At 40.3% G+C, this 27,539-nt stretch overlaps 2 protein-coding genes across 2 annotated transcripts; one reads left to right on the forward strand and one right to left on the reverse strand.

The window, feature by feature from the left end:
• Positions 1-1,373: 1,373 nt before the first annotated feature.
• Positions 1,374-5,151, reverse strand: LOC120733925 (tyrosinase-like). Its single transcript, XM_040032450.1, has 5 exons — positions 4,253-5,151; positions 3,786-4,002; positions 2,589-2,736; positions 2,309-2,490; positions 1,374-2,129 (listed from the first exon to the last, which is right to left on the reverse strand). Exons 1-5 carry the CDS (start codon positions 5,072-5,074, stop codon positions 1,864-1,866), a joined length of 1,635 nt encoding a protein of 544 aa, XP_039888384.1. The 5' UTR covers positions 5,075-5,151; the 3' UTR covers positions 1,374-1,863.
• Positions 5,152-7,728: 2,577 nt separating this feature from the next.
• Positions 7,729-27,436, forward strand: grm5a (glutamate receptor, metabotropic 5a). Its single transcript, XM_040033191.1, has 18 exons — positions 7,729-7,879; positions 8,166-8,477; positions 8,790-8,923; positions 9,618-9,879; positions 10,293-10,407; positions 12,728-12,977; positions 17,373-17,608; positions 17,702-17,823; positions 17,901-18,025; positions 18,117-18,285; positions 20,093-20,219; positions 20,684-20,801; positions 21,119-21,305; positions 23,589-23,747; positions 23,831-23,956; positions 24,112-24,294; positions 24,408-24,577; positions 26,115-27,436. The coding sequence occupies exons 2-18, from the start codon at positions 8,250-8,252 to the stop codon at positions 27,034-27,036; spliced, it is 3,633 nt and encodes a 1,210-aa protein (XP_039889125.1). The 5' UTR covers positions 7,729-7,879; positions 8,166-8,249; the 3' UTR covers positions 27,037-27,436.
• The last annotated feature ends 103 nt before the right edge of the window (positions 27,437-27,539 follow it).

Consider the following 27,539-nt stretch of genomic DNA (forward strand, 5'->3'; position numbering starts at 1 on the left):
GCTTCTTTCCCAGAGCTATCACCGTAGTAAATAAGCACAAAAACAATTGAACCTGCTTAGCTATACCATACCGTCACTGCCATTATATCATGCTGCTATTCATACTGTCATTATATTAATGCTGCTATCCTGTATATATCGTACTTACTATTGTTTGAGTACTTGCGATTGTTTTATTGTACTTTTTATATTTTACATTTATATTTATTATTGAATCTTGCACCAAGGGAGTGGCACTCCAATTTCGTTGTACTCTGTACAATGACAATAAAGGCTATTCTATTCTATTCTGCTGTAGCCCATCTGCTTTAAGGTTTAACGTGTGCATTCAGCAGTGCCCTTCTGCATACCCTGTTTTGTAATATAGTTATTTAAATTGCTGTTACCTTCCTAATAGCTTGAACTAGTCTTTTCCTTTGACCTCTGGTGTCAACAAGGCATTTTTTAGCAAAGCTCACTGGAACTCATTTTCTTTTTCCCAACCATTCTCTGAAAGCATCGGAAAGCCTAGAGATGGTTGTGCAGGGAAAATCCCAGTAGATCAGCAGTTTCAGAAACACTCACATCAGCATGTCTGGCACCATCAACCATGACACATTCAAAGTCATTTAATCCTTATTTCACCTTTCTTCACCATTCAGATGCTCGGTTTGAACTTCAGCAGGTCACCTTTGCTATGTCTAAATGCCTAAATGCATAAAATAAATAAATAAAGAGATGTACCTTATTTAAGTGGTCAGCAAGTGTACATTCAGTCTCATAGCTACAGAACAAAAGCATATTTCTGTTTCACACAGATGATTTAAACTCATGTTTCCTTCCACCCATTTCTGATGCACGCTGTGAACTTCAAACGGGACATCTTGACCAATTTCTACATCCGCAAATGCATTGATATGCTGCCATGTGATTGGCTGATTAGATATTAGCGTTGCCAAGAAACTGAATAGGTGTACCTAATAAATTGGCGTATGGGTGTATAACATATGCAGAACAGGGTTTTGTTTTAATCTCACGCTCTTTCATGAGTGAACGAGTATGGGAAGCTGAATGGCTTTTTTTTTTTTTAGATAAAAGTAGGTGTGACCTTTCAAAAGAAGCTTTTGAACTGCATCGACTTTTGGAATTGCAAGGACTTTTACAAATGTCACTGTGTTTTTTTTTAATCTATTGCATTCGTCATAGGTTAGAAATCTGAACCTAATCCCGTTGCTGTTGAAGTCTCGGTTCTTCACTTTTAAGCAGATAAAACTTTTTCTCTCTCTCTTCCAAAAAACATTTTTCACATTACAAACATGAATCAATTCAAACATTAATCAAAATGTGGTTCAGTCAACTCCCACATAAACATAACAAGGAAAAAAAAAAGGCTCTGACGAAACGCTTTTCTCTTTACTCTGAATTGCAGTTGTGTATATATGCACATGACATGCTTTTAATAAACCATAATAAATGTTTGTGTACATATGGCTGACGCAACACACTCCAGACCTGATTTTCAAGGTAATCAACTAAACTGTATGAAATCTAGAGAATAAATGTGACGAGTCACTGTGGAACAGTCCCTTGAAAAAATCCATAAACGTTGTAAAGACCATGTCAGAAATGATCTTCTTGGTAGAGTTTGACAAGATACCAGTTGTAGGAGGAACATGTTTAAAGCTTAACATGGCCCATAATCCATTTTCGAAAGTTACTGCATGCACAGGTTTTTATTCCCACTTGTAATACAGTTAAATATATTGGAAATATCAGATATCATAGAAGTTGTTTTTAGTTAGCATATAGTTCAAAGTAAAAATTCACAGTGCTTTTATATTAAAATTCATAGATCGATAAGGCTAAGCTAGACAGGCTTTGCCTTCACATAGTTGTTTGGTAGTTATGTTGGTTGGTTTCCTCTATTTCATTGCTCCGGATAAGTGGTTGTCTTTCAGGGAGAGCAAATGCATGTTTCCAGCGTCTAGCACGCAACCAGGATGATCCTTTGTACCATCGTTTTGTAGTTACGACCGCAGCAGCTATGGCTATTGTCAAAATTCCTCCACAAAGCCCTGCAAGAAGCAGCCACGGCCACACGTCCCGCAACTCGTCGAGGGAAGGGTGCAATGATTCTGCTAGCTTTTGACCTGCAAAGAGGACATAGCTGGTTATGTCAAAGTAGGCAAAACAGTAGAGTTTACTTTTTAGGTTTCAATAAACCAAGATAAGTAAATGACCTAAGCCCCTAAGGGCAAAATTCAATGAGTGGAGACGAGAAGAATAAGAAGAAGAAGGGACTGGCATAGGCGATCATAAGGTAACTCACTAGCATCTAGCAGGTGGGTGTATTCATATCCCAGGTCTTTGCTGGAAATGAAGAAGTCTCTGTTCCTGTGCAGAGGTAGGATTGGTGCCATGTGGTATTCGCTGTTGTGCCCTATAGGAGCATTTGACTCCGGATACTGGGATGGAGATGGTCTGTGCCTCCTGAGCCACTGCTCATAAAGGCTAACAGGGACAAAAACAAATACAGTACCAGTGTTAAGTTCAAGCATTGAGTGCAAATGTACGGTTTTCTGTGTTTTTAAGGTGTTTCTGTCTCTCACCAGTCAACAAACGCATGATGAAGCAGAAATATGGGATCGTTCGCGGAGCCCTGCACTGAAGACATGGATCCGTTCATGTACACGTGTAGAGCAGCATGCATGCCCAAACGAGAACTGTTTCCCAACCCCGTCTGAGGGTCTCCAAATCCTATAAAATGAAAAGTGTCTCATCAGCTTGACAAACATAGTAGCATGTAGTTGGGTTTTTGATGTTACACAAAATTTAATTCTGTTTTTATTTACATAAGTCATGTCACTTCAATGCAGAAGTCTGAAAATGTAGCTATAGCTATATAGCTATACAGCTCCAGTCAAAGGACATTTACGGATAAATTTTAAACCTTAAGCCCTGTGGATCTGTTTGTCTATCCACTTGTCTCCTTAAGAGGAAGGATCACTGCAAAACAGTGATAAACTGTTCTGAGTTATCACATTTTATGAAACATTTTAAAAGAGAGGATGACAATGCACTCTCCATGATCTATGTGGGCTCACTGACTAGTTCGGCAAGTATGAAAATGATGTAAATCATATGGTGTGGCCCTTGCAGGGAACAGCTCTCAACACAACTGCACAGCTATTGAGGATTTTGGACCAATCTGCCAGACAGAGCTTTATGTTATCACCATAAACGCTCATTAAGGGAATATCTTTCCATCCCTTCTAGTAAGGTTCAAGATGCTTTTACAGTCAAAGTTACTGATGCAGTTTGGGTGGAACATCATGTCCGAACAACCTGATAAACTTGTCCTTTATTTTGTCACATTTCTGTAAATGTTTATCGAGTAGTCCCTTTCTTTCTATGACAGCTGAATTTGTGCAAAACACTGCTGTAATCCTGAAGGTACTTTAATCCTACACAGGTATTATATGTTAGTAAACCCAAGAAGGGCTAGTTTTTGGGGGGGTTTTGTGATGCACTTTACTGAGTGAATTTTAACACTGGAGACCCCAATTTGAGGTTAATTTTAACCAAATTTCATTTTCACTGTATGTGCAAAAATCAGTTCAAAGGCCTCAAAATGAACTGCAAATAACCAAAGAAATCGAGGGCAGCCTACACATTTCAGGTGCCCAGAGACAGGCAGAGAATCAAAATAACGCAGTAAAAGCAAAGACTGTATGAGTGATAGTGAAAAATAGTGCAGAGAGGTAAATTGCAGTCTGGGTTTGTATATGTGGTCAGGCTTATCTGACCTTCCAGAGTGTTTCTGAAGCTCATGTTGGCACCGCGGTCCATTGGTCCGGTGTCATAGTTGGTCAGGCTCAGCGTGAACTCCACATCATCTGAAGTTGGTAGTCGTTCCACTAAATTGCGATTGTGGTTTCCAGGGTTACGACGCAGGGGCCCTTCTTCTGTAGCATCGCACAGCACACCTCTGGCACTGTAGTCTTGGGCTTGGGAGCACAGGACCTGTGGATGCAGACAGACAGTAAACAGTACAGAGCATGCAAAGAAAATGTGTTTGAAATTAGAACACTTTGAAAATAGTCCTGCTCCGAGTTGACTGTATGAGACCAAAAGCTGACTGCAAAAGCAGTATTGTATTATTGCAGTTGTTGTATAGTTGATTATTGTATATTTTATGTTTAAAAAAATTGCCGTATGCGTAAAGAAAGGTTGTCTCGTCTTTAATTAAGTGAGAGCAAGTGAACGCGTTTACCGTCCAGGATGAGAAGACCGAGCCGGGGCTGATAAGACTGGGATCCTGTGTGCTCCGGTCCCCCATCAGCTCGTCTGTGCACACGTCACAGCCCTGGGCATCCCTCCAGTCCCAGTACGGGATGGTGAAACTCGTGTCTCCAGTCAGCTTCCTGATCTCGTGCTCCCAGTGCAACAAGTATGCTCGGTGCCACGGGAGAAATGCGGGCGCCCAGTGGGCAAAGTCCACATCGGTCCACACATTCCCCGGCCCACCTAAGAGCGCATTCCGGGACACGTAGTAATGCATCCACACAAACACGTCATACACAGACACTTCGGCAAACATCGGGTTGGTTCCGTTTTGCATCTCCCTGTAGGTTCCCGTCACCACAACATAGTCCCTGCTAATTGTCTGCTTGGCCAGGTTCAAGTAGGACACGAGTTTGAGTCTTTCCGCCCTGGACAGGTGAAATATATTCCTCCTCAGAGACTCTCTCCTCTCATTACAGTTCTCACCAAAGTAGCCAAAAATGCAGTCCCCGCAGTTAAAACCCATAAAGTTGTCAGTACACTGGCATGTGCGGTTGTAGAAAACCAAGGGCCACTTCTCTCTGTCGTCCAATCCCGAGAAGGGGTACTGCGGCCCGTCGGGCTGCGCAGAGACCACCACATCCTCGCAGGTGCCCCTGCCCGAGCTGGCACCGCAGGCTGAGCCGTCTCCTTCCCAAGGCGGGCAGCACTCCTTGGTGCGCAGGGCTTCCTCAGTTGCGCACAAGCGGGGGAACTGTTGATAACTGGGTACAAAACACAGAAGAAAACAAATGATTTCCAGAGACCACATTACAGCAATCTTTCACGTTAGACCAAGACCAGGAAATTAACCAGAACTGTTATGAATTCTTGGCTTAAATCCTCGCCCATTACCCCCACCAGTTTTTTTTTTGTAGAGGCAGTCACATGCTGCTCCACCTCACTTCAGGGGATGGGGGTGGGGGAGGTTATGCACTCTACCATGAAAAATAAGACTTTGAATGGGATTAACAGTATCTAGCCTACAGCCTGCAGACTTTAGTGATGTAAAACTGAAATAATTATGGCCTGTGGGGCTGTAAACCTGTATGCCCACTTTTACATCAGAATAGTGTTCTTTCTTCTTTATTTTCACAGGTTATGTGTTTCAGATTCTATCTGCGTGCACAGCCCTAATAGTGAGAACAAAACAAACTCATGATCTACACACTCACATACTAAAATGAACAGTTTTCCCTGCCATTACGGGATGAAACTCACCATGACAGTACCCAAACCACAGGAGAAATATGAACAAAGACAAGCAAACATAAAAACACATTTTCATATTTTTATCTGCTTTCATGTTGTCATTTCTCTCCTTTTTGTGACATGAATGAAAATCAGTGAGTAATAACTGCTAAATAACCCAATAACTTCAAATTATGCACTAAAGATGAACATTTTCATTGCATATATGATTTTTTTTTAAAAAAACAGACCTCCTACTTTTGTATGTGGTAGGCTATTTATATGTAGACTGTTGTGTAACCAAGCATTCTCCAAAAAGTCCCCTGTGGATTTTTTTACCGTTTAATATCTGTGGTCGTATGATTCTGAACCCGGTGTCACGATCCATTGTGCACAACACAGGAGACTTCATATGACGAGCTGATAAGATAACTGCCATAAGCAATTGTTTTATTGTGGTAATATTATAGAAAGCTTTATTGTGCTCTTTCAGTAGAAGCGGTAAATGTCTGTGTTATCTCCACTGCTATCTCAACTTCACTGGAAAGTTCAACTTTTTCACTTTGCGGAAAAATTTTCATGTGATGTTCACGGGATTGGGACATTACCCTTGTCGACAAGCGAGTCCCCACCAGAGGGCGTTACGTAGCCATAAATATCGTCTTGCTCGTTCACTGGGCCTACCTTTTCTTTTTGCCCGTCTCCCAAGGCAACAAATAAGCCTCAGCTCAGGAGCAGATACTCTTTTCGAGTTCACTGACACATTGTAGAAAATGCACCCATATTTTGGTGAAATTACTAAGATGTAAATAGGTGATTGTGACTTGCAAGTTACTTAGATATATGTGTGCATAGGTTTCATTTGTGCATTGGATGCGACATTAAATGGGGGTGGACAAATTTACACGGCTTTCAGAATTATCCGGGGAAATCCTCCCCCGGATAATTTTGAGCATCAAAGACTTAATTTCCTGCAATCTGGTTATTTTTAATGCGCCAATTTGCACGTTTAGGTTACCAGTTTATGATGTAATTGTCTTTATGTACAGGAAAACACCAAAATCGGACACCAGCGAACAGGTTAGCTTCTATATTTGCCTGTGTACACATATGAGAGCGTTCATTTCTGGATTTTGATTGCTCAGATGGAATTTTACAAAATATCTTCTCATCAAAATCTATTCCTTTGGCTTCTGACGTCGTGGCTTGTGTTTTTTTTTTTGTTTTTTTAAGGTGAATAGTTAAAGTGTGGTCTCTTAAAGCTTGGTGTTGCGTTCAAGTAACTAAATCAAACAAATCTGTGACTATTTTTTCACATTTATATTCCCTAAGCAAGTTAGGGAATCCCACCGTTCTTATACGTTTCCCCCTATTTTCAGATGCAGATGATGAAGATCATCAAAAACAGCATATTAAACGCCCTTTTTGTTGAGGTGAAAATGATCAACACACAAGTTGTGGGATGTCTTGGATTCTACTTCCAACATTGAGATTGCAGGCTGGTTTGCATGGTAACGCCACAGGTTTATTTTTTCTTTCTTTCTTCCCTTTTTATTATTCCGAAAACAGAATGTCATTAAAAGAAATGCAGTGAAACAGAGAGAGGTGTCAGTTTTGTAGAAATAAGACCTGTGATTTAAAATTCTGCCCTAAAGCAAGAGAGGGAAAAAGCTGCAGTTGAATTCCAAGAAACAATCAGTTCATCTCCTCTTCTCTTGTGGATACTGTCATTTTCCATGCAGTCCAAACTCCAGCCAGGTCTCATTTTGGAATGACGAATTTAAATTTCAAATCTAAGTAAAGTATTTTTGAGATGGTGATTTGTGAATGGGCTCAAAACACAATTACTCATAAAAAACAAGAGCATGAGCCTGAATCATTTTTCGTTCATTATTAAAACTTCTTTTTATATAATCAGAGGAAATGAACTGTTAAAATTTCAAATGAGCGGGGGCCGTCTAGTTATACAGATTTCATTAAAAGGTGGTAACAATTAAAACACGAAGGCACGCCGATGATCTCCCACCTCTGTTTTCCCTTCATCCTCCCCCCCCCCCCCCCCCCCCCTTCCACGCGTTTGTTTTTGTCTTTTAATAGTGCGTCTAAGTAGCTCCCCTGTAGAAGAATTCCATCGTTATACCTTCTGTTGATGCTCCATGCTTTCCACTGTTTTGGTGGAGGAGGAGGGGGAGGAGGTAAAGGAGTAGGAGGGGGGGCTGTCGTGTGCGTCAGTAAGTCAAGCATGTTCCAATAACGGGCATTATCTGCTGCTATTTGCAGTGTGCTGTAACCAGGCAGTGCGCCGCGCTTTTTATTTGTTAAAAAATTGCTCCTTGGTGATGGAAACGATCTCGGAAGGAATATCATCTGCACGGGCAGAAATAAGGTAGGTTGAAGCTATCTTTTAGTTTGCATATGCGAAGCACTCTGTGGCTGTTGATGAATTATTAAAGCAGAGGAGATTTCCGAGTTTTAAGTAGGTTATAGTACTCCACTGAAACACCTGGCTCTATGTCAGTTTTACCCAAGTTGCGGGATGCACTGGCGTTTCAGCGCCACAGACAGCAACTGGATGTCATAGAAAAAGTGAAAACATTTTTCATTTTCATCGTGCCTAAAAATGCTGTCTGAACTTTTATGTTTTAAAATAATTCTATAATGCTCTTGCTCAGGAATCCAACCCTTGCCCTTGGCTCTACAAGCACAATGCCAAACGCAAAATCCTCAGCTGAACCTCAGCTATAAGTGGTCAGAAGATGGCGGGAGGTGTAACGAGGACTACAGGGATGGGACACATCCTGAAGTTGAATGTGCGGCTGTTAGCGTTGGCTGTGCTGCTGGGAACTGATGTGAGCTGGCTGGGCTTGAAAGACCAGGTTGGGGTCAATGCCCAGAACAACGAGAGAAGGGTATTGGCACATATCCCTGGTGATATCATCATAGGAGCTCTGTTCTCTGTCCACCACCAACCACCTGCAGATAAGGTACATTTTGATGTGTTTATGTGCATATGCTTGCACACATCTCAGTGTAACCCTTTAAAGTCTGAGTCATAAAATAAACGCCAGAAAATTTAAATTTTGCAAAACAGGAGTGGTTATTGAACCTTCTGACAATTAAAACAAATAAAATATTAATATTTGCATATATGAGTTTTAATTTGTATCATATTTGCTCCATCGTGCATTTGTTATTTTTTTGTTTGCAATTTATTGATAAAAAAGGGGGAAATCACATACACTAGGCATTAAGGGGGTTAGTGTCACAAATGTAAATGATCCATCTGTGCTGATCAGGTCCATGAGCGAAAGTGTGGTGCGGTCCGTGAGCAGTACGGGATCCAGAGAGTGGAAGCCATGATGCACACTCTGGACCGAATTAATGCAGACCCCACCATCCTTCCCAACATCAGCCTGGGCTGCGAGATCAGGTCAGCACTGACAGGGCTCACTGTGTTGTCTTTTTGTTTTAGCAGGACATTGTTGTCAGCCTTACACAATATTTACACAATGAAGAATTTTTATTCAACTGATGGTTTGGCTTACAGACTGGTTCATTATGAGATAAAGTATAATATTATATTAAACACAGAAAGATATTTTAAGAAGGCTTCTAAACTTTGGTTGCTTTAAATGAATAGACAGTATCAAAGTACATGGGGGAGGTGTTTATAGGCATCAGAGGAGAACCAAGCAAACTTTCAAATAGACTCTGAAGATGGCTGAGTGCAAGCAAGTGAACCGTAGCTGGAGGAATTAAGCCACAAAAGCAGCATGACAGGTAAGGGTAGACTGTAGTTTCTTTTGAAGTAAATGCAGTATTTAAAAGCAACATTTTGAAGTCATCAGCAAGCCTGCTTGTGATGACCTGCTTGTGTTTCCTGACACAGCTCATGGAAAACAAAGTGGGAATTTTGTACTATAAAGACCTTAAAAGACACTGATCTGCTCTGATTAGCGCAGACTTCCTAAACATTGAATTCCAGACTTCTGAGGAATTTTGAAATTGTCTTTGTGTAGTGGTTTCCTCAAAATCACTGAAGCACAGACTGTACAATCCTCACCTCATGTTCCCATAATTCCTGCCAAAACAGTGTGATTGCTAACTCAGTCTTTCTACACCAGGGATTCGTGCTGGCACTCTGCCGTGGCACTGGAACAGAGTATTGAGTTTATTCGGGACACACTAGTGTCCAGCGACGAGGAGGAGAGCCAGGGCAGATGCACGGCAGAAGGAGGGAGCATGCTTCTTCAGGGGAAGAAGCCTATTGTGGGACTTATTGGACCAGGTTCCAGCTCTGTGGCCATCCAGGTGCAAAATCTCCTCCAGCTCTTCAACATCCCACAGATAGCTTACTCAGCCACCAGCATGGATCTCAGTGACAAGGTAAGGCTAGTCAACAAACTCGCTAACAACAGAGCTGCAAACTTTAAATCCACACTGAATAACAAAGCAGTAAGCATGTCCTCATCAAAGTGTGAGGACATGCGTGGCAAGTGTGGCAGGGAAGAAAAAAAAAAAAACAGTTAGTGCTTTGAGTTTTTTTGTTTTTGTTTTGATAAAAAGGAATTTCATGTAAAATACAAAAACACAAACCAATCTAAAAACTTCAGCTTGGTTTACATCATGTTTGATAAAACGCGATCTCAATTTTGAGAATCTGCTTGAAGCTAGCGCACAGCGATGGGTATGGTGTAAAGATTATAAGGAATGAATATGCAAACTAGTAGACGAGCTGTTGCATGCAGATAAGCCAGCTAAACTGCCAGACTGGTGATCATGTAAATTCCTTCCAACAGAGCCTGTATAAATACTTCATGAGAGTAGTACCATCAGATATGCAACAGGCCAGAGCAATGGTGGACATTGTCAAGAGATACAACTGGAGCTACGTGTCTGCAATACACACTGAAGGTAAGACTGTGTATGTCAGAGTGTTAGGGTTTTTTCTGTTATTCTGCTTTATTCTGTTCCTGCCAAAGACCACATATATACATACAGCTACAGCTCTTTTCCAGTTGCATCTGAAGAATCTATTTTAAAGCGTTTTAGTCATCAGGAAGCACGTGACTCCCCATTCATTCATCTGATTCAAGCATTTTTAAGTTTACCTGTGAGGGGGTGTAAAAAAAGCACAACACACAACAGAAGGAGCTTAGCTGAATATATCGAAAAATTCAAAATGCCTTGTGATGCAATAATTCTAAAATGTGCTTTTGTCTTTACATCCACGCCCACAAACATATCAATGTGCATTTTTTAGGCAAATTCATTGTCTGCTAATGTACAACTGATCATTAAAAAAATATAAATTGATCATTGTCACAAGCTTTGAACTGTTTGTGTATCAGGCTGCGTTGTCCCCTGATTTCATTAATGCTTAAGTTTCTGCCTAACATTCTTACAGCAGGTATATAACTTTACTTAATGTTCCAGCAATAAAGTAATAAACTTTCATATTTATTGTTGTCCTCTGGCGACAATGACACACCAGGCTGCGATGCACAATACTCCCCAAAAAGCAAACGTCAGTGTAACAAACATTAACTAATCACAAGAAAATATACTCCGAATGCATCACTCTTATCTTTATTCAAAAGGGTTTCCATGTATTTACTGCCTCTTTTATAATGTCTCAGTGGCTCCAGGACATACAATTCTGAAATAAATCGCTCTTAAGTGCCAGATTTTGGCAGGATTGTTCCTTTTTTCTTCTTCTTTTTTTTTTAGTATAATTACCAATCTACTGTAGGGGAGGATTTAAAGTAAGTGTGTTTTGCATGCTGAATTTTCTTCTCCAGGGTACTGTAAAGTAGTCTGATGTTTACACTACATCTATTCTTCTAGCATTTTTTAACATGTAGTCCACAATGGGGGTTATCCAGATGACTTTCTATTTCTTATTTCATGAATGTAATTACATGTGTACACTTTGATTTTTTCCTATGTATGTATATATATATATTACCTGAACAGTTTTCCACAATTTTGTGAACCAGTTACATCAGCTAAAGAAGGCATTCGCCACTCTGGAAAGTTATATATATATAAATAATATTCATCCTTGGTTGTCTTCACTTTTAAATATCTGTGAAATGGAGTGAGCTTTGATTATTAGTCTTTTAAAAGTTAGACTCTCAGACCCATGGAAGGTTAACCAGTTTCTTGGAAAGTTAGAACAAACACAGAGAAACATTAAAGAGTATAAAGCAATTTTAGTGTATATAAAATACAGCATCACTAGTATGAATGGCAGAGAATTTAATCATTTCTAAAGCACAGAAAATCAATTTAAAACTGTTGCTGCTGCCACTCAAGAACGCAAGCAACGTTACTCACGTGTAGAGATAGAAAAAAATATTTCAAATAGTGTCAGAGGGAGAGCATCCTCGCGAAGCATGAGAAAGTAGGTGACCTGATTTCTAGCAAAAACAGGGAAGTTTAACCCCTGACAATTCCTGTAATTGGGGGGAAAATGTACCAGATTCCCAAGTGCTGCGCTGGCATTACGCAAGTGTTCATACATTCATCTGTATCTGTCAGCACACTAAAAACAATTGGGCTAAGCAGTAAATGTGTTAGAAACATCACAATGAAGATGCTGAAGCAATTGTTGTACAGTAATGTGAACAAAATTGTTGGAAAAGTCAGAGACAAATTTGAAATTTAGATGAGAATGATACACAAGCTGGAAAGGATGTGCAGCAGGTTCGGATGATTAAGGACAGAGATGGAAATGTACTAACATGTGAAGAGAGTTTGCTGAGAAGATGGTGGGAGTACTTTTAAAGCTGATGAATAAAATGTCACAGGGAGGAGGACAGATGGAAGATAGTCAGTGAAGCAGGAAGTGCAGAAGATTAGTAAGAAAAAAATGACTGCAGTTATGAAGAGGATGAGGAATGGAAAAAATGCTGGCACCATTTTGGAGGTGTGGAGATGTCTAAGAGAGATGACAGTGGACTTTTTGGCCAGATCTTTAAACACAATCCTGTAGAATGCCTCAGGAATGGAGAAGAAGTGTACTGGTAGCAATTTTCAAGAACTGGGGTAATGTGACGATGAAGACTTGCGCATGTATTGCAGGAGGATGTTCAAAGAGTTGTTGTGTCAGAGGAGGATGCTTGGGATAAGAAGCAGTCAAAAGAAGAAGAAGTTAGCAACAACTATTTAACAGACCCCCAGCTTTTATGTTTTTATGAACACCATTGCATTCATGTGGTTACCTCCACAGGTAATTATGGTGAGAGCGGTATGGAGGCATTTAAAGACATGGCAGCAAAAGAAGGGATCTGCATTGCCCACTCTGACAAGATATACAGCAATGCAGGGGAGCAAAGCTTTGACAAGCTTTTGCAGAAACTCAGAGGCCATCTACCCAAAGCCAGGGTTGTGGCTTGCTTCTGTGAGGGCATGACAGTCCGAGGGATACTGATGGCCATGAGACGACAACGCCTAGTGGGAGAGTTCGTCCTCGTCGGAAGGTGAGTGGCGACTTCTGGTATGTAGGATTCTTTAGACTGCATTTCTTAACTGTTGGAGTTTTTGCTTTTATCAGAAGCTGTTAAATCCTCTTAGTATCATGTGCTACTTGCCAATACAGATTTTCTTCTGATATCCACCATCAAGAGAAGATTGTTGATTTGTTGTCTTCCTGTCATCATCACCAACATCATCATTATCCTTGCTATCATCAGTGTTTTCATTGCATCCATCAACATCATGGATAACTTAGGGAATCAAAGGTATTTTTTCTTTACATCTTTTTTTGCACATTTTTAGTTCAGTTGTGACTATATTAACATTTATTCAATTTTAATTACTACTGCTACTGCAGCTTCATATAGAGAAAAAGGTAACAGATCCATACATTATTATTATTATTATTATTATTATTATTATTATTATTATTATTATTATTATTATTATTATATAGCTGTCACAACAGTAAATAGTGCCAGACCAACGTATTCCAGTTACTCTGTTTCCCTTTTATAAGAAAATCTGAGTAGTCTAATCATTAGATACAGCATTGTTTTCCTGATGTCCAGTATGTTACAACATAGTCATCATTATGAGAGATCTCGCACCATACCACATCAAATCTGCTCTTGATTTGGCCTATGTTTAATGCATAGATCATTCTAACGATACGTTAAATGAAGAAACTGTCAAAGATTGTGAAAACCGAGCAGGGAGGAAAGCATTCAATTAGATACACAAGGGGAGAAAACAAGCAGAAAGAGGTGGTTGATTTAGCAGGAGGTTTCACTCTCTCCGAGAATAACATGTTTTATTTTAAGGTTTAGCTCTCTGGCTCGCTCTTGTCCCTGGTGGTCTATAAATGCCTTTCCTCATTAGGAGCCACATATGTAGGCTGTCGCTCAAATCTGACAGCAGGAAACATAAAATAACCTTGAACTACATATTGCAAAACACTGTGTTCTACCATCTATGTTATCCATACAGAGCTTTCAGGTAGCTGTGCTGTTGAAATGTGCTCATTATTAAAACTTGTGCTTAATTTGTTAAGATGTCCCTCATTATGAGGGTGATTAGATTCGAAACGTACTGCGGAGGTGTCAGATTTGTCTCCTGTTGCTTTTGATGCATTCATGCAAGCATTAATGAGCACGCGTTTTATGAGTTTTGTCCTTCAGTGATGTGTATTTAACGTCACTCAACATTTTTCTTGCATTTCTTGTTAGCTGCCTCCACAAACGATCATTTTCATTAGCTTGAAAGATCTGTCACCTTGCAGTACATGCCTAGACTGGATGCTTTTAAACTGAGGTACTTAAGCCTGTTTTATACAGCTGCATCTGATCAGCAGCCAAAACTGAGCTCATGTAGATAGATATCTATGGATAAATGAAAATGTATCACATTTGTATATAAAGGCAAAAGGTTATATAAGTACACTCCCTATTTTTAGTCACATTAGTGGTCTAGAAGTGGGAATGCCAACTATGTTGGACTGGGTGTACTGTTGGATGAATTTCAAAATAATTTAATAAGTTAATGGCCACTGTTTGAGGTTGACCTGTGTCTTGCTCTTCATTTAGATAGATTAGCTTTTACATTTTACAGAGCTGATTCTGGCCTGTAGTTTTTGCCATTTGAAATGTTACTTTATATACCCTCTGGTTTAGCTTCAGTTTAAAGTTTTGTGGTTTGATTAGTAATCGTGTTGTGACTATTTATGCTTTGAGGATTTAGATTTTGTGTTATTAATATTTGATTCTTTGTGTTTGGTTTACTTTTGTCCTCCCTTCTAGTTTCTTGGATCTTTTTGTCAAGTCTTTCTCTCTGTTTGTGATTCTGTGTTTGGTCCCTCATGTGCCACATGCTTATGTCTGAGTTTGGATTTTCCAGTTTGGGCCATTTTTAGTCTTTGAACCAAATAAAAGGTTATTTTTCATTTATTTTGTTTTGTCTGCATATTCCTCTTTGCCCACTCATGACACACACGCTCCATCAGTTCCTTTACAAAGCGCTCCAACTAATCACTTGGAGTTTTTAGTGTTAGCATAGCAACCCAACCCCCGACTGGCTTCTCACCTGCAAATTGGTGTGATGCATTGGACTGGTTGTTTGTGGGACGAGTGGTTTTTTTTTCTCTTTTGGTCAGACAGCTGGTTTGGATTTTTTTTTTTTTTTTTTGTATGTGTTTTTTGTTAAATTTTCAGATTTTAGATATGGGAACGTTTGTGGCCTCAAGTTTGTTTTATAGAAGTGAGGAGTTCTAAAGTATTTCCTCATAAAAATCTGCTCATACATGTATTTTAAAGTGAAATAAGAAAACGATGTGTGTTCAAACGTATCTGTGTGTGTGTACCGGTATGTGTGTCTGTGAATGCACATCCTTGCACGTTTATGTGAGTCTTCAGGCTGTAGGTGGTGTAGCAACATGCTGCATACAGCATATTGCCCTCCAAGGTCGATGTGTGGGTTTTAGAGCTCTCGTTCAAGTGTGATTCAAACTATCCAGAGTCAAAGCCCTCCATGCTTTTCATATCCATTTCTGCCTTTTTCATGCCAGTGTACCATTTCTGTACTTGCTTCTCTAAGGATGAGTTATGAAATGATCTCCTACCTCACTCTCATAAAAAAAAAAAAAAAAAATCCACCCACACTACTGTTGTGTAACTCCAGCTTGGTTAGCGAAGTTTTCAAAAATGACTTCTTTTTTTCAGTTAGAAGAGTGCAATTGTTTGTGTCAGTGAAGTGTGCATTTTTACATGTATGCACATGCGTGGATGTGTAATCACCCTTCTTTTTTTTGCCTTTTTTCTGACTGTAGACAAGTATCCAGAGGGAGAGATAATAATAGATGGGAGTAGAAATCTTTTCAAGCAGTTCACTGATAGATATAGCTTATTGACTCCAAGACCTCTGTGTTTTTCAAAAAACACCACATCTGATGTGTAGACACTGCAGTCTGCTGATGTTTGTTTGGAGTTTATTCGGCGGTGGATTATATTTTTTAAGAAAAAGGACCTTTAAGGTCCTTCGCCAAACAAAAATAAATATTTTCTGTCATAATTTTGAGTTCCAATATACTATGAACCTTGACAGTTAGATTTAAAGGAATAGTAACAGATTGGTGCAGAGATGCAAGTTGTTAAAATCTGAGAAATTAATTAAAGAATAAAATAGGGAAATAAAAAAAACAAAAACAATAGAAAATGCTTAAAAAATGCTTTATTTTTTATAACTTTGTAAGTCTTGTGTTGGCTTATCTGAGTCATCATTGTAAATGTTATTCTCATTTCAGTCATTCATTTATGAAGAGACCTCTGGTCTCTTCCAGTCTGAGCAATTGTGTGCCAATAAATTATTATCAACACAACAGATTTTCAGCAAAAAAAAAAAAAAAAAAAAAATCCCTTCCATCGTGAATTCAGTGTTATGTTACTTTCTAAATCCACTACAAGATATCTGCAAGCAGTGAGGAGGGGGAAGCAGTTCAACACTGCATAGTTGCCATGGCAACACGATCTGATCATGTTAAAAGCATAGATGCAAGCGCTCATAGGAAAACATATGAATGCTTATTGCAACACTGACCCAGATTTATTTTTGAGGCAAACTCGGAAGGAGTGTGAATCTATAGAACAAGTTTAGGAAAATATATTAATAACAGAAGTAAAATATGATCACGCTTCTTGTTTGTGGGCTTTGCAGATAATTTCCTTCAGCTGTGACAGTCTCAGAAATCTAAAAATCAATTTCATAAGTTTCTTGATTCCTGGTGTGATGATTGTATTTGTCAGTTTTGCTGAAAATTGGAAAATATTTGTTACCTGTGAAATAAGATGCCACTTGCCCTTGGGCAGTTTTTGAAAAATCCATATAAAAATCCATATATATTTACAGGTAGGTAGGGGTTGAAAAGCATTACTTGGCAGAAAAGCACCAGGGTTCTATATCGCTGACATTCACACTCGATTTCCAGGTTTGCTGTACTAGTGTGTTTAAGGAATAATTCTTATCTGATAGTCCTGAATGGTTCTTTAAAGAGATGTCTCTTTTACAGTTTGCAGTGTAGCCCTTTTCAATTTGTTTCTCTGGTGTAAAGTGTCAAGTTTTCCAGCTGTGCTTAACAGATAACAGGCAATAACAAGTTTTTAGCAAATCTTGCTGTGTGCACTACACCCGTTGAATGCTTTCTGGGAACTAGCTGTCCCACTAGCTATGTTTTTATATACTTTATACTCACATTTATAAGCCAAAAAATGAAATAAAAAGAATAAATAATAAAAATAAATAATGAAGCAAATAATTTAAAAAATAAGAAGAATAACATCCTAATAGTAACAGTACTTACCTAAACTAGCTGTTGCACTTTTTTCTAATTTTCCCTTCCTCCTGTCCAGCGATGGCTGGGCTGACAGGTATGATGTGACTAACGGCTACCAGAAGGAAGCAGCCGGGGGAATCACTATAAAGTTAAAGTCGGCGTATGTGACCTGGTTTGATGATTACTACCTGAACCTGAAGCCTGACGCTAACCTGAGGAACCCCTGGTTCCCCGAGTTCTGGCAGCACCGCTTCCAGTGCAGGTTGAAGGGACATCCACAGGAGAGCACTGCTTACAACCGCACTTGCACTTGTTAGTAAAACACCTACTTAGACACTTTTAACGAATCAGTAAAATACTATCATTACAAGGGTTTTCTATTGTCTATCTCCTTTCTGTCCACAGGGAGAGAGTCTCTGCGGCATCAATATGCTCAAGACACCAAGATGGGCTTTGTCATAAATGCCATTTATTCGATGGCTTATGGCCTACATGCCATGCAACAAGCACTTTGTCCAGGATATAAGGTATGAGGACTGACAGAAAACATTTAAGTGCTTTCACATCAGTTGTAACAGCAGTGACATCACTTTCTCTTCCACAGGGTTTGTGTGAGAGCATGCGTCCCATTGATGGTCGCAAGCTGCTAGATTTCCTGATGAAAACCAACTTTACTGGTGTATCTGGGGAGGCCATCCTCTTTGACCAGAATGGAGACTCACCCGGCAGGTAAGGCCTGAGATGGCAAAGGCAGAAAAAAGGGGGCAGGAAAAGCATAAATTGCTGTTTAATGTGTGTTTATATTGCATGCTTGCCTCAGGTATGAAATCATGAACTTCAAGCAGACAGGTGAAGATGAATACGCTTACATCCATGTGGGAAGCTGGGATCAGGGTGGCCTAAAGATGAATGATGAAGAAATCTGGAGCAACAACAGTGAAATCATCCAGTCAGTCTGCTCTGAGCCCTGCCAGAAGGCACAGATTAAGGTATGAACCCGTTCAGCACACTCAAGGGCCAGAGTTACACCTCTAAGGTTTAATACTCAAAATTTTAATCTATAATGTATTTGCTTTTTTTTTTTTTTTTTACAGTTTGTAGCAATAGTTGTACACACAATCGTGACAAGATCATATATCAAACCAAAAGACAATGCAAATGACTTGATTTTAATGTGTGCATCAAACTAAAGGGTGGATTATGAACATTTTCTCTTTCTGATGCCACTCATAATTCATGATGCCATACGACCACATTTAACCACAGACCAGACAACTCGGGACAGTTATAATGAAGAAACCTTTCGAAAAACACGACCCACACAGCAGCTTTAAATTGATCCCACGGGTTCACAATTTCTAAAACTGGTCCAGTCAGATCCTCGAGTACTCTGCCAGGGATTCAGCAAAGCTCTTTGTTCAAGCTTTTATCATCTCCCATCTGGACCTTTTTAAGCTTCCTCTAGCTAATTCAAATCACGAAGAACACTGAAGTGTCCCTCTCCAGTATTTTCCCCTAAGTTCTAATATGAATCCCTCTTTACTTCTGACACCCTGTTGTTTATGTGCAGCAGTGCACCGCTACAGAAGCAGCCTGTTGGAATGCTGAATGAAATGCAAAGCGAAGTGCAATGCAAAACAATCAAACCCATCTTTAGTTGAAAATTGTACTGAGACAACATATCAAAATGCTGAAACTGACATAATCTTTTTTTTTTCTAAATTTGTACTATTTACATTTTAAACCGTTTCTCAACTGTTGTGGGGAAATCGTTGTAGAGCTATGACAACATATGGCATTTTATAGGTTTGTAAGTTTTCTTATAGTGGCTGAAAAATACATGTAGTGAAAGAAATAGAACGAGAATATGATCACCTCTCACAAGCATTTCAGATTTGCTCTTAAGTTTATGCTTGTGTTAATGACTGTTAATAACCTCCATATTGGAAAAAACAAACAGTCACCTGGAGTGGACAAGACTCAGCTGTACATCTAAAGGGTAAAGGTCCCTCTTTTGAGGATGCCAGTGTTCATATTTTGGACCGGGAGTAAAAGGAGTAAATGAGGCCATGTATGTCCACTGTGAACCACCATTAACGGATAGAGAAACTGTCACCACCTACAGTGCAGTCTTGAGATTCCTACCCAGAGGCCTCAACCCCCGCTCAGATCTTGTGGTAGTGACCCATGCTTTTTTTTCCACATCTTGGCTCATGTGGTGGGGCACATGATTAAAAGTGGTGCCACAAGGATTTAAATACCTGGGACTTTCCACCATTTGGTTTCAGAACTGAAGAAGCTCTTCTGGATGAGAGGTGAAACGTCTTCAAGAAATTTGAGAAAGTCCAGTCGTTTTCTTTCCTTAGACTGTCATGACCTGGATGACTGGGAACCTACACAGACAGATTCCCAATCATGTTCACCCACAAAGGCAACCTACCTTCGCACTATTAGAGGATGCGGCAGAACCAAAGGAAATGGGAAACTCCGCACAAAAATTTTAGTAATTCTGATTAAAACTCCAGACCACTAACCACTAACCCTCCGCACTTCCACTTTTCCTTTTCCAGCTACACTTCTTCATATACGTGTTGCTATGGTGAGGAAAGTTTTTTGTTAATAATGAGACTCAATTACCTTCTGGACGTTTTTTTCTTCTTCATTTGCTCCCCTGGTGAACAAATTCTCATTTTCTTAGCATGTGGAGCAGTCAGAGGGTAAGATTACCTACAGGAAATTGTCATTGGAGCATTGAGACCTTTCCAGTCTTTCATACTGGTGTGTCTGTGTCTCCAGGTGATCCGTAAAGGAGAGGTGAGCTGCTGTTGGACCTGCACTCCCTGCAAAGAGAACGAGTTCGTGTTTGATGAGTACACTTGCCGAGCCTGTGAGCTTGGCTCCTGGCCCACAGATGACCTCACTGGTATGCACTACTTCATCTGTGGCACTTTCACTTACACTTACACGGTTTCCGCAGCGGTCAGAGGAGCCACGAAATCTGGGTCCACCGCAGTGACGGTGGACCACATCCGTTAACAGCCCTAGCATTCTGTACAAAGACACACTACTGCACAGAGATAGTATTCACATATAAAGAGACCTAGATCCAGATTTCTTTGTAAACTGTCCTATCATATTTTATTTCCTCTGTAGTTTGAAAAAAATATTTTTTCTTAAATTTTACACACAACAGTTACATTGTTGATGCCCACAGTGTTGCAACATGAGTGAAAATTTGTTGCTGGAGTAAGCTACAGTCTGTTGCTTGTTTCATGAAAATACATAAATACACTAGTTTTAATATTTCGCTTACAAATGCATCAAATTTTTGAATGAAACTTTTCATGTTTTTTCTCTCACTAATCATGATCTCTCTGCACCCCTCAGGTTGTGAGCCAATTCCAGTGCAGTATGTCCGCTGGGGGGATCCAGAGCCCATTGCTGCTGTAGTCTTTGCCTGCCTGGGCCTCATGGCTACACTTTTTGTTACATCTGTTTTCATCAAGTAATTGGAGCCAGTATCTATACATTTAACTATGAATGCACAGGATGTTTACATACATATTCAGGACTAGCAAGGGCTAACATCAGTTTATTTTGACCTACTGTTGGTGTTTTACTGTGACTCTGTAGATGTTTTTAAAGTCTGATGTCCCTGTTTGCAACTGGTTGTTAGTGATATATACAATACATCCTTTGCGGTATTGAATGTCTCATGCTTTTGTATGACTAACATTTAATTAGACAAAGTAAAACAGTCACTGCGGTGCTCTGCGTATCTTTTATCAGCTATGTGAATCTAGATGTTTCATTTATCTGTAGGTTTTGGGACACTCCTGTGGTCAAGTCATCCAGTCGGGAGCTCTGCTACATTATTCTGGCAGGAATATGTCTGGGCTACCTGTGTACTTTCAGTCTTATCGCAAAGCCGCACATTGTCTATTGCTACCTCCAGCGGCTGGGAATCGGACTGTCCCCTGCCATGAGCTACTCTGCTCTCGTCACCAAGGTACTTTTTCTGTTTAGTTATCAGAAGGTAGGGGAACAAGCACATAAATTATATGCACGTTAGCGTCTTCTTTCACTTCCTATGAAACTAAGTGGGTTAAAACAGGTGCTCATTGTGTATAAGCTGCATTTGAAATCAGCTTGTTCTTTTAAGCACTAAAATAGGTATTCTACAGTATTTAATTTTAAGATCAGAAATTTCAAAATCAAATTTATATGTGTACTTCTGATCACATTTTCCCTATATCACCATCCCTCTATCACTACTATACCTAGGGATGGGAATTGATAAGATTTTCACGATTCCAATTCCATTTTCAATTCTGTTTAACAATTCGATTCTTTATCGATTCTCCTATCGATTCTTGTTTTTAAAAAAGGAGAAGACACAGGTTGATTAGCTTAGAACTTTGTTTTATATCTTCTCTTTGAACAAGAAATTTAGGAGTAACCCAACAGTGAGATGTTAAGAGATCCACAGCCTACGGCTCTTCGATGGGGTGTCACGGAGTCCCCAGAAAAAAAAAAATTGTGAATGTAAAATAATAAAATAAGTATTTGTCTGTAGCAATAACAAAGTATAACATAAATTATTCTGTAGCAATTACACAAGAATATCCAGTAATGTCCCTGCCTACAATTAAACACATTCACATTCACAAAATCGGGGCCATCTGCTGTGGCAAATAGATGCAAGCCTTTGACCACAAACTTAGTCACTGCTCGGTGACATTCGTCTATCCTGGCCTAAAAGGAGACGCTACCGGTAGACTGCAGCGAGAACTGCCAGCATCTGAGCCAACCAGACTCTGCCTCTCTCATCATGGTCACCAAAATGCAATGCAGAGTAATAGCAGGTTTTGTAATAAGGCAGATCGCGCTAACATAATATGCAATGTTAGATGATTATTTACCTGCCGCATTAACAGGAAAGGATGTGCTACCGTTACCGCTGCTGCTGGGTTGAGATTCACGAGTCCTAGGCAGCGGAATTAAAAACACGACATTCATTTAAGGTCATCGCGTGTTTTGTGAGCAAATGCTTTTGCATATTCGTAGTGTTTCCTCCCTTAAATGAAATATCTACTTTTCAAGTATTGCAAGTCGCCCTGTTGTCATCCGTTCTCGTAAAGTATAACCAAACATTTGTGCCGCTTAGGCGCCATGTTTCCTGCCAGGTACATGACGCTCTGCAACGTGGGGAATTGTTTGCAAAAATGACAAACAATTCAAATTAATTGAAACAGTGGGAACCGGTTGTCAACAAGAACCGGTTTTCGATTCCCATCCCTAACTGTACCTGTGGAATATACAGTATACTAAAGAGTGTAGTTACTGTGACAGTAATAGTCACTGTCACATTTTTTCTCATTGGCACTTTCAGTGTTTAACAACATGTTGGAATTGAGCTGCACGGTTAAGAAGTTATCAAAACAAGCCTGCAAAACGTACAACACTATATTGCCAAAGGTATACACTTCCCTGTACAAATCCTTGAATTCAGGTGTTCCAGTCACTTACATCATCACAAGTGCATAAAATCAAGCAGCTAGGCATGCAGACTGCTTCTGTGAAAGAACGGGTCGCTCTCAGTGAATTCCAGCGTTGTACCGTGACAAGATGCCACCTGTGCAACAAGACTAGTTGCGAAATTTCCTCACTACTAAATATTCCACAGTTAACTGTAAGCAGTATTATATGAAAGTGGTAGCAATTGAGAATGACAACAACACAGCTATGACGTGTAAGGCCATGTAAAATTGGAGTTAGTGGACACTGAGGGGCACAGTGAGCCCCCCTAACTTTCTGCAGAGTCAGTCGCTACAAACCTCCAAGCTTCATGTGGCCTTAGCTCAAGAGCAGTGCGTAGAGAGCTTCAGGGGATGGAAGACGAAATTACTCAAAGAAGATGTTTTTTCTATGAGTCCCAAATGACTGACTTTAAAGGACTTTATAATTTTGACAGAGCAAGGGCTTTCTAATTTCATTTAAATTTCTCTTTATAAACCACTTTTTATCAAACTGCTTATCTACTGTTGTAGTCTTATGTTTTCAAGCATAAATAGAATGGCAACTCTAGAGTAATGTTGGGAGAGCCACCTCCAGAGACTGAATGATAGCCAATTGTAAGAGAAGCATGGTAGAAGTTGAGGGTCTGAGTGTGGGCTGAGGTTGCTGCTGAAGAACTGGGAAGGGGATTATTGTCATGAATCAGTGCAAGATGTATTCTCCACAGTCGATGTAATTGAAGCCTGCATAACCATTTGATCTATTTTTGATCCAGACCAACCGCATAGCACGGATCCTGGCAGGCAGCAAAAAGAAGATCTGTACCAAGAAACCGCGTTTTATGTCCGCCTGCGCACAATTGGTCATCGCCTTCCTACTCATACTCTTGCAGCTGGGGATTATTGTGGCACTTCTCATCATAGAGCCACCACAGGTATGTGCGGGTTTCCTTTGTAATGTGGGGAATGGTCATATACATTTATTTATACAACTAGAGAAGCTTCTTCCTTTCTTTAGGTGATCTATGATTACCCCAGTATCCGTGAGGTGCACTTGATCTGCAATCTGACCACTCTGGGGGTGGTAGCACCGCTGGGCTACAATGGCCTGCTTATCCTCAGCTGCACCTTCTACGCCTTCAAGGTACTTCAACATAGCATTAGTCAATAATGCAAGGCTTACTAAGATTTTCGGTTACTTTTATATGTTTTTGTTACTCACTTTTCTTTCCTGTGTACTGTTCGTTTTACTTTACCACGCCCTGCTTTAAAATGTACATACTCCCTTTTCCCACACAGACTCGTAATGTACCAGCTAATTTTAATGAGGCCAAGTACATTGCCTTCACCATGTACACCACCTGTATCATCTGGTTGGCCTTTGTTCCAATTTACTTTGGCTCCAACTACAAGATCATAACCATGTGCTTTAGTGTCAGCCTCAGTGCCACAGTGGCTCTCTGCTGCATGTTTGTCCCCAAGGTAAGAAAGAAAAAAACAACAACCTAAAAATCTAAAGATTTTCTGTTTGGTTTGGCATTATCCCTTTTCACACATTTTTTTTACACTTCCTTCTTGCTCATTTCCATTATCAGGTCTACATCATGCTCGCCAAGCCCGAGAAAAATGTCCGCAGCGCTTTCACCACATCCACAGTTGTGCGCATGCATGTGGGCGATGCTAAGAAAGCTGCCAAATCTGGCAAATCTTCTAGCAGCATGGCCAACTTGTTTCGACGTCGTGGCTCTACGCAGGACAACATAAGGTACAAGCTGGCATTAACGTATATATATAGAGATAAAAACAAACAAACAAAGATTTTATTAACATAGCTGTGAGCCTATCAATCAATAGCTTTAACATTTTGTCTATGTTCAAGGGCTGTGTCTAACATTCACACACACACTCTGATGACTGTAATATGATAAACTTGGCTTAACCTTCTAACTGGTAGACAACCCACTCTACCACCTGAGCCACATGCCCCAAGTCTACAGCATCTTGTATTTTCAGGTGATATCCCATCCAAGTACTGACTGAGCATGCTCAGGGTGGTATGGCTATGAGATGAAATGAGGTCATGTACTGTAGGACTACCTCTGTTTTGAATTTTTAAAGTGTTTCCTACTCTCCATAGCATTTAAACTAGAGTGAACTCCTTAAGTAGTAGCTTATTTTTTCCATTAGCAACTGTATAATGACGCATTGTGAGATAAAATCTTTGAATCAATTTATGTTTTTAAAATGAAAGTTATATTTAGTGCTTGCTAATTTATAATAACAAGCAATATGAGACCATATTGGCACAGTTTCCAATGATATTTTCGATAAATAAATAACGTTTGATAGGAGTTGCACGCCACATTTGCAGTGCCATAGTAAATGGCCTGTATTTGTATAGCACTTTACTTAGTCCCTATGAACCCCAAAGCACTTTACACTACATTCAGTCATCCACCCATTCACACACTGGTAAGTTACATTGTAGCCACAGCTGCCTTGGGGCGCACTGACAGAGGCGAGGCTGCCATTGGCGCCACCAGGCCCACCACCAGTAGGCAACGGGTGAAGTGTCTTGCCCAAGGACAAAATGACCAAGACTATCAGAGCCAGGGCTCGAACCGGCAACCTTCCGATTACAAGACGAACTGCCAACTCTTGAGCCACGATCGCCCCGTAGTGTACAACAAGATAAAAATGTGATTGAGCTGAAGCTAAAATGGGACAGCTACAGACAGCTGGGGTGATACAGTGGATAGGAGGTTTAACTAACTGCTGATTGGAAAAGAAAATACAGTCACCTTCTTTAGTTGTTTCTGTTCATGAGTCCATCAAACGATATGGAAGATCTGCTTAGATATAGTACAGCTAAGAGCACAGCCATCCACATCTCTTCTTTAAGCTTTATACATGTAGAGCAGAAGTTGTTGCAACAGGCTGAATATGAAGCCAAGAAAAACTGCTCCCAGAGCTGGGAGTATGTAACCTCATTTGGGTTACGCACTCCCAAAGGATCCCCACTGCCTTTAAGGATTTCTCTTTCGAGGAAGGATAAAAGAACATGCAAAGAGACTTAATATTACACAGCAGGCAAAAGATAGAACATAGGAGAGTAGAAATACTCGTGAGAGGAATTGGAACATGACCCTCATCATGGATTATAATAGTTTAAAAAAAAAAACCCTGGTGTGATGTTGAAATAAATTACAGATATTTACACCAAATACTTACATATTTACTGACAACTTGCAGTATTACACCATAAGTATGAGATTACTTACTGCCATTCATGTGATTTTCAGTTCTAATGGGAAATCAGTTACATGGACACAGAATGAGCGTGGATACAGACCAAACCTGTGGAAGAGGATGTCATTTCACGTGAAGAAAAAGGATCCAGTCGAGGCAAATCAGACAGCCATCATCAAGCCATTCTCTAAAGATGGGGATACACCAGCAGACAACGGTGTCAAGGAGCAGTACGAAGAGCCACAGCTTTCTCAGTCTTTCACCTGCACACCCTCTCAGTCACCTTTGCCCACCATCAGTCAGCATGCAGCGAAGGCGGTGTGTCATCAGGGAGGAGAGGATGCCGAGGATGCAGAAGTTTTACCCACCTATTTACCCGAGCACCCCGCTGGGGTGAGAAGAAGGGGCGGGGACAACAGCCAAGGTGTTGGTGCATTGAATGATGGAGACATTAGCATCATAGGAGTGGGTGACATTGGCATAGGGATGATTGGCGGCCAAACTCAGGGTACCACAATCATGGACCAGATCAGTAGTGTGGTTAACCGTTTCACTGCCAACATCAGTGAGCTGAATACCATGATGCTGCCAGGGGGAGCCACCGTCAGCCCACCCTCCACCACTGCTCTGCCTGCTGCTACTGCAGACACCACGGCGTGTCCACCTCAGTACCTCGCGCCCAGGAACAGACAGACACCCTCCACCGTCACCACATATGCAGAGGTAACAGCTGTCTCCAGTTTCTGCGAGAATCGACCAGCGGGTAAGATTTATGAGCACCTGGCCGGGACTTGCGTGAGTAGCAGACGGGCCAAGGATATGGAGGAGCTCATGGCTCTGACGCCTCCCTCTCCATTTAGAGACTCATCTCTGAGCTCCAATGGCAGCTCTCCCCCTTCCCTGTCCCCTGCCTCTGAGGCTGAATATGACCAGCTGCTGCTGAGACATTACAGCCAGAGCTCGTCCTCTCTTTAAACCTGCACCCCCCTCCCACAACTTATTTTCCTTTTTTAATCTTCTATCCAGGGAGTATTTTAAACTCCAAGAGACAAAACTTCCCACTGGACCAATCTCTTTGATGCCTTTCTTCGTGTGGATATTATGAATGTTTAAGGTTTTTTTTAATGAACAGATGCTTATTTTCAGATTGCGACTGGGCACACCCACACATGACCTCATTGAGTACTGAAGGACTTAGAGAGGAATACCAATAGAAGGATTTAAAAAATTGGACTGAAATAAAAAATAAGGGCATTTTAAAGACTTTTTACTGCTTTTCTGACATGTTTCAAACTCAGTTTTAAACTCCAAAGACAACTTTGATACGGCTATTGGTCTAGGGACTCCAGGTGTTTAGAAAAATTAAAAATTACTACAAAACCCCAACATCAAATATGATTGTGTTTTACTTGGATATTTTTCATTATCTTTTATCATTAACATAGAGAGTAAATGTGTTTTTTTATTGCTTGTTGTTG

Source organism: Simochromis diagramma, unplaced genomic scaffold (assembly GCF_900408965.1).
Source record: "Simochromis diagramma unplaced genomic scaffold, fSimDia1.1 OVJJ01000216.1, whole genome shotgun sequence".
NCBI lineage: Eukaryota > Metazoa > Chordata > Actinopteri > Cichliformes > Cichlidae > Simochromis > Simochromis diagramma.